Source organism: Engystomops pustulosus, chromosome 11, assembly GCF_040894005.1.
Source record: "Engystomops pustulosus chromosome 11, aEngPut4.maternal, whole genome shotgun sequence".
In the NCBI taxonomy this organism is placed as follows: Eukaryota; Metazoa; Chordata; class Amphibia; order Anura; family Leptodactylidae; genus Engystomops; species Engystomops pustulosus.
This window is the reverse complement of record NC_092421.1, coordinates 78242503-78255349: the sequence shown is the minus strand read 5'-3', so window position 1 is coordinate 78255349 and position 12847 is coordinate 78242503. Positions and strand designations below refer to the sequence as shown.

The window sequence follows — 12847 nt, the reverse complement described above, 5'->3', positions numbered from 1 at the left end:
AAATTCTGCTCATTGTAACATCTACCATCATTGAACAAGCTCTGTATATACTCGTGTATAAGTAGAGTTTTTCAGCACAGAAAATGTGCTAACAAACCCCATCTCTGCTAATACACAAGTGCATAAAAAATAAACTTACATACTCCCCTTCTGCCGCTCCCCGCAGCTCTTCTTCCTTCTTCTCGTCTCTCTTAGCAGAGTGGGGAGAGACACCTCCATGCGCTCTTCCCGTTGGTTATCACTATGACCTCTTCATTTCTTTAGGGGGACTGCAGGAAATTACATTATCTGGGGGCTGCATCGGGCACATTTCATTATTTGGGGGGGCTGCATCGGGCATTTCATTATTCGGGGAGGCTGTGACCAATGCAGTTTTCATCCTAGGCTTATATTCGAGTAAATAAGTTTTCCCAGTTATTTGTGGTAAATTTCGAGCCTCAGTTTATACTCCAATATATACAGTAATTGGATGGCAGAAATCACAGTATGATACAAGTCGTCAGCATTTTACTACGATTCCTGCCTTCAAATCACTTGTACGATGCTGATATCAGAAATCATAATATGATACAATCTATAAGAATTGTACAAGTAGTTTGATGGCAGAAATGCGGTCATGCAGGCGTTATGTAGAGATGGTAATCTCAGAGATGTAAATGATAGTTGGAGGTAAACCTTTGCCTTTGTGTTTCTAGCTTTTAGTTACAGGACAGTAATGGTGTTGTCCCCTCTTACAGATACCTGGACGGCAATCAGTTCACACTGGTCCCCAAGCAGTTGTCTACATTCAAGTATTTACAACTGGTGTAAGTATACGGCTGTGTGAGGATGAGATATGTATATATATGTATATGTGATTGATTCTTCTAGATCCGAGTTACTATAACCGCTCCTGTAGCAGTAGTTTTCCTAGAGGTTTATTTTCGGGTCCCCTGTGCAGTGCACTTCATACCTTCCTTTATTACTTTGTTTCTCTTCTGTTTGTCTAGAGGTAGAATGTTGTTGTTGTTCTTATTTCTATGTGAAAACTAATCTTTTTTTCTCCGCATCCTCCAGGCATTTCTATTACACACTCCGTCTCCATTAGCCGCAGCCACAACCATTCACCTTCTTACATCTTGTAATACTTTAGTGTGTGTGTTTCAATCCCTCTTTGGGACATATTTTTGTTAAATACGATGTCTAGTTCATTTTTAGGTACATTCTGATGTATTTTAAGTATTTTAGTCAGAGAGGGCTGTTTCATAGATTTCCTTTAACTAAGGGGAGCGCAGGAGTTAGATAAATACCTTTGACTAATAATAACACAGTATGCAGTTATCTCCTGAGCTCCCCCCAGTGGTGGGTGCAGGAGGTTAGAATTTTAATATTTATACCAAACCCACCATCCAGATAATAACATTGCATACCTGGTGTCCCCGGTTCTGCTTTACAAGTCTCCCTTCCTGATCAGCTACAGATTTCTGCAGGGAAACTGTCAGTAATTCATAGATATTGGGGCACATTTACTTACCCGGGCCAGTCGCGATCCAGCGGCACATTCTCTGGCGCTGATTCGGGTCTGCCGGGATTCACCAAGGTCGTGCGCCTGATATCCAGCAGGTTTCGCTGCTGCGCCAATTTAAGAAGATTTATTCATAGACCCCGGCACCATGAGGGTGGAAATCTTATATTTGTCATCAATAACCTCCATATTAAAATCAACTTTAAAAATTATGCTAATGAGCCAGAAAAGTTCTGGGGTGTTACCAGAACCCTTCTGTGTTGTAGATTTACAGGATGTTACACTGTGCAGGAGCAATTCCTCCCTCCCAATCGAGTGACATTACATCAGGCAGATGGAAGGGGTGAGACATATTAACAGCCTGTGAAGCTACAGCATGGAGTTGCTCTGGTAACACCCCACCCCCAGAGCCCTTCAGGATCATTGGAAATAATTTTCAAAGTTGATTCTAGTAGGAATGAGTCCATGGATAAGATATAAGAAGATTACCATAGTCACAGTGCCTGTGTAAGTGTCCCTGGTTTATTAGGATGGATTTTGATGGTAGATTTCCTTCAATGCAGTCAGAAGTGTATAAGCTCTAGCCATACGGGAAAATTGCTATTAGGTAAAATAACAATATGTTTCCTCTGCTTTTGTACTTTCCAGAGATCTAAGCAATAACAAAATCAGCTCCTTAAGCAACTCTTCTTTCACCAACATGAGCCAACTCACCACGCTGTAAGTTGTTTTCTGCTAACAAGGTCACCCGTGGACTGATGTGATGCGAGGGGTCTGTCTGTGCTGAATGCCGCGGCCTTCTCAAGGAGAAACCTTTTCATTTTTGTAAAAAGAAAGTATACATAAGGCAATTAGGTTACATTCTTTGTTCAAGCATCAGTGTAGCCGCCGAGCAGAAGTAGGACAAACAGTCCTTGGCAATCGCTATTATCGCAGGTTTCATGTTATTCCTCCAAATGTTTGACGGTCTCCAGTCAGATCTCGCTTTACATTTACTGTACATACATGTATTTAGTATTGGGGGCAATGTGAATAGAGTGAGTGCTTTTACTGGTACTATTAGTGTCAGCCTGACCTTGGAGGACTAAAGACTGTGCTCCGCTCACATATACAATGGTGGATACTAAAAGCCATTGTTCATGCAGTGAAATCAAACCCAGACTTTCTCCTGTGAATGTATAGCTGGATGTTTCTGGGCATTGGCACCACAAAACACTGAATGACTCTCCATCATCCAGGAATAATATATATATGTGTTAGACATACACGTGCACCCCCTAAAGGTTTGAATACTGCCCAACCACAGCCAAAATAAGTCTTAGAACAGAGACCAGCATCCAGTCAGGTAGGTAAATGGGTCTTCATCATGTGGATTCTTAAAACCGCAAGACACTGATGCACCAGGTCAGGTCTGTGTTGTATGTCCTGTGATTTGCCATTTTAAAGGGAACCTGTCACCACATTTTTCACATCTATAGCTAGTGGCAGGTTCTAGTAGAGCCCTTGTAACTATCTGACCCCCTTCTTTTAGCTAAAAATTGTTCCCCATAAGTTATAAATTTGCCTGGTATCTAGGGACCTAATGTCACGTGAATAAGGGTGACATCATCAAAGATTCTTTAGCCTCTTAACATTAGCAAACTGTACCCCATGCACATATCTGACCACTTAAAAAAATCACAACAGCCTGCATGGACTTCTACTCCTCTCCATGCAGGCTGCTGTGATTTTGTGTGATATCATTTGCTGTGATTTCATGTGAGATCTGCTTGGTGCACAGTTTGGTAATGTTAGAAGGCTAAAGGACCTGCAATGATGTCACCCTAAAAGAAGGGAGTTACTAGGGCTCTATAGGAACCTGCCACTAGCTGTATTTATGAAAAATGTGGTGACCGCTTCCATTTAAAGGACATCTACCAGCAGGATGAAGGATTGTAAACCAAGCACACTGACATAGTGATGTGTGCCCCGCTCTGGCAAGATCTGCTCTTTTACACTCATTTAAACTTCCTATGCCCTTGTATAAAAATTATGCAAATGAGCCTGAGCGGCTCCAGGTTACATTAACACTTATGAATGTCCGAAGCCCCTGAGGCTCATTTGTATCATTTTAAAAGCCTTTTTATGTAAAAACTAGGCCATAAGAAACTAGAAGAAGAGCGGACCCTGCCAGAGCGGGCACACACCAGCATGTAGGTGTGCTAGGTTTACAATCCTTCATCCTGGTGGCAGATGTCTTTTAAGGATCTGAAAAATAATGACACAATTTTACACATGGACCTGCCTGACTGTATAGTTTATTTTCCTCTAGAGTCAGTAGTACAGGGTTTTCTGGATTTGTCATTATACAACCTGACCGCTCTCACACTGATTGGACGGGGGAAGGTGCAATAAGTATTTATACAAAATTATTCTCCAAAATTCTTATTTCATTTTGGATATAAAGTTTGTATATAAAGAGTTATATCATAAAAAGGCAGACATATGGTCTTTAAGAAATCAAGGTCTCAGGGAGCAAAGTATATGATACAGGGATTCAAATTAGAACAAATAGAGATGTCATGCAGCGCCCCCCGCAGGCCACAGTGTGAATATGTTGTTTTGGCAGTGTTGCTACGATTTTTGGTGGTGAGTGGAAAAAGTGGGGGACATTGTGATGCCTAAATGAGGTCACCGCATCCTAATGATGTAATAGGACACATTGTTAGGAAATAGATGAGTCTGTCTGCGCTGATCATCCTCAGATTACACCAATGACAATAAAACAAGCGCATGAAACATTGGAGTTCCGGATTGTCTTACTGAATGGGACTGTCTTGGCTTTGCAGGATTCTCAGTTACAACTCCCTGCGGTGTATTCCTCCTCTGGCGTTTGAGGGGCTGAGATCCTTGCGGCTCCTGTAAGTAGAAATCTTTAGTGTTACATTGTATACGGCACAGATTACAAAGCAACGTTAATTATTAACAAACCTCCAATATTGTGTTGTAGGTCTGTGCATGGAAATGACATTTCTACTTTGCCTGAAGGGATTTTTTCGGATGTTTCCTCTCTCTCCCACTTGTAAGTAACTTCAGACTCATAATCTGTCCACATGCACTGGATGCTTTCTTTATTATTTTAATGTAATCTGTAGTAATATAATAGTAAATCAGTTTGATGACATAAATATACAAGAGTTATACAGCGCAACATTAGACTACTCGGACTTATACAGGCGGTCCCCTACTTAAGGACACCTGACTTACAGACAGACCCCTCTGCCCCCTGTGACCTCTGGTGAAGCTCTCTGGATACATTACTATAGTCCCAGGCTGCAATGACCAGCTGTAAAGTGTCTGTAATGAAGTTTTATTGATAATCCTTGGTCCCATTGCAGCTAAAATTTAAAAAAAATCCAATTGTCACTGGGGCAAAAAAAAAAATGTTTTGTCTGGAGTTACAATTATAAAATAAACAGTTTCAACTTACACACAAATTCAACTTAAGAACAAACCAATGGACCCTATGTTGTATGTAACCTGGGGACTGCCTGTATTATATATCCAGCATCAGGGCAGAGATCCGGTGCAGTGTAAGACTGTCCAGTCTAACTTTACACCTTTTATTAGTTAGGCCTAAAAAAAATTCCCCATTTCACTGCACTCAAAACCTGCAAACACAACATCATCATTTGGCCACGTTCACACCTAGAAACGTATTTTGAAACGCAATTCAAAGGCAGCGGGGGATAAGCTTGATCTGATTGCATTCAAGTCACGTCTACGTAAACACATAATGTACATGGGGGGGGGGGGTCCTTAGCTTTCCTTGTCCGGTTGGATTTGCATGTTTTTAAATCCTGGACAAGCCCTTTAAGGCTTCATGCACATGACAGAGATCAATACACAGAACCTGCATGGGGTCCCTGAGCCTTTTTACCTGAATTCTGTAGCCCCCCCCCCTCTAATACAGAGGTAGTTTCTTCTAGGGAAGGAGAAGGAGAGCCCAATACTACTACTACCCCCTCCAAATACACAGGCCCCACAGATTTATATCATCTCTGACACTGCGGAGATACATTAATCTGTAGTTCTAACAACTCTCCAGCCTTTATAATCAAAGTTACAGTTCTGTGATCTCAAAGACTAACAAAACCATTTTCCTGAAATCCTGCCCCTTCACCTCCACCTGTTCCCTTTCCTTTGTAGTTGTGCGTTCTTTCAGAGCGACGTGTATGTTTCCAGGGAGCGCTGCCAAACTGGTTCCTTCTTTTACTCAACCTTTTGTTTAATTTTAGCGCATGGCGGTAACTGCTTTCATACTTAACACAAAAAATAAAACCCCGATTCATCCGCTCGGCAGAGAATCTCCAGGAATTCTTTTATGTACGGCGTGATTTATGGCGACTGAGCACACGGAGCCTCACAGCTGTTACACAAAAGGCAAAATAGCAGCAAGAAAGCTCCAAAGGTGTTTGCAAATGTTAACACTGCCCCCAGCAATCCCCAAATCTGCTGCCTGCTCCCCGGCGCCACCTGGTGGCAGATTTTACTTTACAGTTTTACTGTATATCAGAACAGTTCTTTTATAGAGGTTTGATACAACCATATACATATATACACATATATACATATGATAAATATGATAGATATATAGATGAATAAGATCCAAGCAGAAATGAAACATGTATCTAATATTTGTTCTTCCTTGCTCTGGTCCGTTCACCCATCTCATTTTAGTTGTTGCATCTCCCTTTACCAATCTATTTGTTTTTATACAGACAAGCATTCCCTTTGCTAGTTAAAAGGGGTTTCTGACATTTTAGGAATTGGGGTAGACACCTATCTGTCCCTCTGTAGGATCTCCAGTTCCAGGGCTTCTATCTTTACAGAAGTGAAGATGTGCTGTTACTTGTGCATTTAACCACTGAGCCAATCACGAGCCTTAGAAGTTATGTGCACAATGAACGTGACCACTTTTAAACACCTGTTACTTTGTTTCTGGGTCAGCAATACAATAATCTTAGCTGATCCACTGATATGTATGTGTTTTGTAACCCCATATAAATGTGTAAACATATAGAAGGAAGTTTCAGTTGTTACTCATTCACATCCAGTCAGATGCAGCTTGTTGTGACTGCAGAATATCTGAAACATAAGTTAATGTTAGCATTTATTTATTTTGTTGCTTTTCCTCTTACCAGAGCAATTGGTGCAAACCCACTTTACTGTGACTGCAATCTGCGCTGGCTGTCCAGCTGGGTGAAGACTGGTTACAAAGAGCCTGGCATTGCCCGCTGCACCGGACCACCAGAAATGGATGGGAAACTCCTCCTCACCACTCCAGCTAAAAAGTTTGAATGCAACGGTAATGTAGTCCCACATCTGTCCCAATCTTCTGTCCTCAAGGATCAAGGACTGTGAATGCAAAGAGAACTAGAAGTTACAAAGTTAGTGCACATTGCATGCTGAGGTCGGCCAAGGATGCATGTGCATAAAACAGGAACAGGGAAATGTGCAACATCCTGAATATACACATATTTTAGTGGGCCAGTCCCCCCAGAATCGGCGTGGTCAGATGACATCTCTCTTATATGTGACCGCTTGCACCATTTATACTTTTCAACATTTTCCAAAAACCTGGCATCATACCCTCGCTGAGCTGGGAGAGTCTGGTCTCCATAAATTTATAAGGTTGTACATAACCACTTCGTATATGCATGAAAAGCAAGAGACACCAAGATGCTGGAGGCATCGGTAAATTCCCAGAATTAGGCTCCGTTCAGATCACGGCCGCAATCACAGCCACAACAGAAGTCTATTACACCTGGTCACAGTGTGGTGAACACTTGGCATCCAACTGCAGCGTCACTGAGCCGATATGTCCTATATCTGGCCAGATGTGCACCACAACTGCTTGGCTTTTAAGGTGTAGGAGAGGGGTGACGATCTCTCACTCCCCCTTCCTTCTCCACCGACTTGTTGCTGGCCCGATACCCGGTCCAGGTGAGCGCACAGATACGTGAATAAGGCCAAAGGTGGGCCTTTCCTTTCATATGTCATATCTCAGTCTCAATAAATACACTTATCCCTTATCCTGTTTATAGGGAATAAGTGCCTGGTGTCTGTGCACTTGGACCCCCAGCAATTAACTGAGCACAGGGGTCCCCGGATGTTTTCCATATAAATGAAGCATTACTGTGCCGCTCTACCAGCGCTACATTCACTTAAAGACATACGGTCGCTCTCTCCGTAATCCCACTGAAGTGAATGTAGCAAAAATGGAGCATTACCAGCACACAAATTGTATAGGACCCAAAGCCACAGGAATTGGGAATAATGAAGGCCCCCTTTAGTTTGGCACTGTATGGCCGTATTATTTAGCCACTATAAGGGTGGTGACACACCTGGTGTTTTTAGGCCGTTTTTGGTTAGTGTGTTTTCAGATCGTAAAAAATGCATACGTTTTTGACAGGTTTGATCAATTATCTTAATTCAAACTGGTCAAAATTGCATACGTTTCTTAAAGTATTACTTTTTTACGATCTGAAAACGCACTAAATAAAAACGGCACAAAAACGGCCTTGTGTGACATCACCCTTTATATAAACTGTATTTTTTCTTCCAGAACAATTGGGACCTTTGACTAAGGATCTCTAACCTATGGTATCAGAGACTAATAGGCATCAATAACTACAATAATACCCCATTATAAAAGAAATATATCATTCTGTACCAAAAAAATAACCCACGTATACCTACACAATGTATGTCAGGACTACAATTGAAAAACAATGTTACATTTTTATTATACTTAATTGCTAGATATTACAGAGGTGACCCACACGACCTAAAGTCATACACAAAAGTGGTCACCATACTCCATGATGCCTTTTGTCACATCTCCATGTAAAGCGTTGCACTATGAACCTCTCCCAGGGCACGCGTATGAGAATAGGGGCTATATATACACTATCGCCCACATTACATCTCGTACAATAGCCACTATTGATTTATAAAGAGTAAAATAACATGGCCAAAATGAAAGCCCCGGCCTGCAATCCATCTCGCTCCATGGGAACTTCATACTCACAAATACCTTTTTGTTTACACCCAGAGGAAGCGTAAGATTTCAGACCAGGAGCGGATGTATATTTGTAGCGCGCGGCTCCCTCCATGCACATGGTTCTCCCTATGAGCCGCGCTTTACAATGTGATATCCAGCGTGTAGCGTCACGTCCCTGCACTCCTGCAGCTCTACTCCATTTCTTCTTTCTGCTGCTGATTAAAATGACCTTCAGCTCCGATATAATGTGAGTCTATATCACTAAAAAACCTCCTCCACCTGCCCCCCAGAATGGCAGCACATTACACTGGAAGCTAAAGCTCTCCGATCCCCAGCTGAATTGTTTTAGGGTCAGTTTATTTATGTTGCTCCTGTGGGTTAGGGAAGCAGAAATCTGATTTACTGCCCCCTATTTCGGAGCTTTCCAGTAGGTGACTATTATTTTTGCCTGCAATGCATTATTGTAATTGGCTTTCCCGAGGTCCTGCCGCAGTCATTAGCAGGACACAGCCCCAGGGTTTATCTTCAGCACATAAACCAGATTTTGGCTTTCAGAAAATAAAAACTAAAAAAAAAATGCAATTTTTTTTTTTTTTAAATCTTAACATTTATATCCCGGTCTTTATTCACACAGGTCCACCAAGCTTGAGTATCCAGGCCAAGTGTGACCCGTGTTTGTCCAGTCCCTGCAGCAACCAAGGCAGCTGTCAGAACGATGCAGTGGAGTATTACAAATGCATCTGTCCACCCGGCATCAAGGTATGAGAGTCAGTAACGTTGTGTGAAATCCCCCTCTAGGGGCGGTCACAGATTCATGACCGTCTCTCAAATGCAGTGCCGAACGTCCATAGGTTGTGTCTTGCATTGCAGCTCAGTTTCATCGAAGGGCCGCATCTGCATTTGTGTTTTGAAATGCAATTTAAAGGGGTATTCCTCCCACGAAGACAAGTTTCTTATATGTACTCAGAATAACAAAATAACTCATTCTCTAATTCACTGTTATTAACAAAAATGCAGAATTTCACAGATATAAGTCCACCCTGTCTATCAGTCCTGCTGTACACAATTTCAGTTTCCCCTAGACACGACCCAATAACTTCTCACTTAGGGTCGACAGCCTTCTTGGATTTTTGTGTGAGATCATGCTGCTGAGATTACTGTCTGTAGCCACGCCCCCTGCATGGAGCTCAGAGATACTGACTGATCACTTCCTATCAGCACATGGTGAGCAGAGAGAGAGGGTACAAACTACAAGGAGATAAGTGATCCAGGGGAAGCAGGAGGCAGGCACATATCTGTGTGACGTAGCAGAGCTCACAGTGTAACAATGTAATGATCTATCAGCCTCTGTGTAATCATCTCATGTATCTCTGATCAGTCTCCTCTCTCTCTCTCTATGTGTCAGTGTGTTAGTATAATGTCAAAAGCCAGATGAAAGTGTATATACACCTGTACCCTGATAATGTAACCACACTGTCACCCCACAGAACCAGATGGATAATACAGTAATGTGTTAATATTGCATGTGTCTGTAAGATGTGTATATACTATATGTTTCTGTGTGTATATATGTGCATAAATGTATGTGCATGATCTGTAGGTATTATAAGTGTTTAAATGGTTTGTGTATAAATGTGTGTGATTGTAACTTAAATGTGTAAGTATACAGATAAAAATATTTTTTTAAGGGGGCCCCATTTAAAAGTCTGTTATGGGGCCCTGTCTCCCCTAGTTACGCCCCCAGATTTACTAAGAGACAGGAGGCTGTTACAAAACTTGCCATGTAGAGCGCTGGCCGGGAGCGGACAACAAAGGCCGACGCTAAAAGTCAGTCTTGGTACATCTCCCTCAACAGGTTTACGTCCTGTTAACATAGCGTTTGCATAACCACAATGTTAACACGATGCAAAATTGTATTGCAACACGCAATGTAAACTCCGCATTCTTATAAAAGTTTGGGGGAATGCAGAATTTGTCTTGTAATTTAGGAAGTATCTTTAGGCTGCGTTCACATTTAGAGGCGCGGAACAATATGTTACATTGTATGAACGTAATGTAACAGCATGAAAAACACAACACAACTGCTGAGTGAGAACACGGCCCGAGCCACACACATGGGAAAGGCATAAAGTTGCCGATCTCAAATAAATGACTCCCTTCCCCCTACGTAGGGAGGATTTATTATATATATATATATATATATATATATATATATATATATATATATATATATATATATATATATATTTTGCTTAAAGTTTACATTTTTGCTACAATCCTCTATATATACAGTCACACTGCATTGCGTTCATACCAGGTAAACCAGAAGAAGAAAATTGTCTTGTTAACAAAAGCTACTGATTGCATCTGTATGTAAAGGATGTACAATTAAAAGACGCTGATATTCTACATATTCTACACCTATTAGCAGAGTATCCCCCTCCTCCTCCAATCTTGCCAGGTGCCGAGTTAAAAAAAAAATAAAATTCTGCTTAGAAATTTTCTAATTTATAAATCGAAAATCCCTTCCCATCCGCGTAGCATGAAGCAGTAGATGTCACAGAGCGGAGGAAATAAGGCTGGAATTCTCCATTATGTGTCGGCGCAGGAGCAGAGTGCTGCTTTTAGATGCGGCTCTCGGTGGTTCGGAGCATCAAGTGCTACTGAGAGCCGATTCCTGCCTTATTTTTACCAGGCTTAATGGTTTTTTGTATGCAGCTGTGACTCAGAAGAGATCTGGATGGATAAGGCCGCGCTTTTAACTACTTGGTCTCTGCAGAAAGATATGGTTTGTAGCTTCCCTAGCAAATAAAACCTGGGCTGTGGCAGCACATGTGACTAGCGGGGTTACCAGTAACATGCGGCCACCTTACCAGAGCACAGGGGTCATCAGGTTTTATAGGACTTGTTCACATGAGGCTCTCATTACTTTACACATCCTTCAAACATATACAGGAGTTTGGAGCCAGGATGCAGCAGAAAAAAAAAAATCTTCATAATTTTTCATATCTATTATTTGATTCACATGAAGGAAATGCATGCAGTTTGTCGCTGCAAATCGCATACGGATAAGCTGCAGACAATTCGGATGCTACGAACCCACAGTGATCACAAACCTTGTGTCCTTGGCCTAAAGCGCAGTTTCTGTGGTCAGTGAATCGCGTATCGTACAGTGTCCTGTTTCACGGACCTACCACAATGCAGCGAACGGGACTCCAAGAATCATGTGATGCAAGGAGTCCCTTCTTCCTGGCACAACAGCAGCACCAATAGCTGTATACGTTCCTATGTGTATAATTTATCATCCATGTTGGCATATGTACAGATAAAAAAAGGTCGGAGCACTGACCTTTTTTATGTGTGTGAATTGGTTACTATAGTGGGAGAGTGTCGGTTCAGTAGCTCCTCAGTTTCTTCTTTTTTTTGTCCCGGTTCTTTTTCCGGAGGTCGAACTTTTTGCAATATTTAATATATTGGTATATGTGTTTCTTCTCTTGCAGGGCAAAAATTGTGAAATCTCACTCAATGCATGCTCCAGCAACCCATGTGAAAACCAAGGAGTTTGTCACCCAAAAGATGACGCAAGTGGGTTCATGTAAGTATAACAAACGTTTGTGTCCCTTTGCTTCCTTGGACGTGTGTTCTCCTGTGTGGCAGATGTCATGCAAGTGTCAGGTGATTAGTCTCATGCACATAAGTTTGTGGGATGGGGAAGCTGCAGATCTATAAGCAAGAGCAGCCTGATCATCGCATAGGGACTTGTTATTCCTTTAAAAATTCATAATAATAACTTATTTACAAACCATACCCTCTTAAGAAAATCCATGGGTTGAATGCAGAGAAATTTTCATTGATATATATATACAGAATAGAATTTCTTTGCACCTTGAGGTCCTCTGTACTCTTTCTTGTGTGTTTTTTTTTCACCCTGCACAACTTACAAGTCAGCCTTGATTAACATTGCACTGCTTAGCCTGTGAAACTGGGCAAGAATGGGTGCACTAGACCTCATAGCCACACCCATGGTTCTGTGGACCCCATAGCCACGCCTAGGGTGCACTAGACCCCATAGCCACGCCCAGGGTACAGTGGAACTCATAGCCACACCCAAGGTGCACTAGACCTCACAGCCATGCCCATGGTTCAGTGGGCTTCATAGCCATGCCCATGGTTCAGTGGGCTTCATAGCCATGCCCATGGTTCAGTGGGCCCCATAGCCATGCCCATGGTGCACTAGACCCCATAGCCACGCCCAGGGTGCACTAGACCCCATAGCCACACCCAGGGTGCACTAGACC

The 12847-nt window shown here is 42.1% G+C and overlaps 1 protein-coding gene across 3 annotated transcripts in view; it reads left to right on the top strand.

Moving 5' to 3' along the window:
- SLIT1 (slit guidance ligand 1) overlaps window positions 1–12847 on the top strand; it is a 247857-nt gene that overhangs the window by 212031 nt on the left and 22979 nt on the right. For all 3 annotated transcript variants that reach the window (XM_072130996.1, XM_072130997.1, XM_072130995.1), the window contains 7 exons: window positions 738–806; window positions 2153–2224; window positions 4333–4404; window positions 4494–4565; window positions 6688–6851; window positions 9184–9308; window positions 12050–12144. In XM_072130996.1, the coding sequence (XP_071987097.1) occupies window positions 738–806; window positions 2153–2224; window positions 4333–4404; window positions 4494–4565; window positions 6688–6851; window positions 9184–9308; window positions 12050–12144 (669 nt within the window). The remainder of the gene's footprint in view (window positions 1–737; window positions 807–2152; window positions 2225–4332; window positions 4405–4493; window positions 4566–6687; window positions 6852–9183; window positions 9309–12049; window positions 12145–12847) is intronic.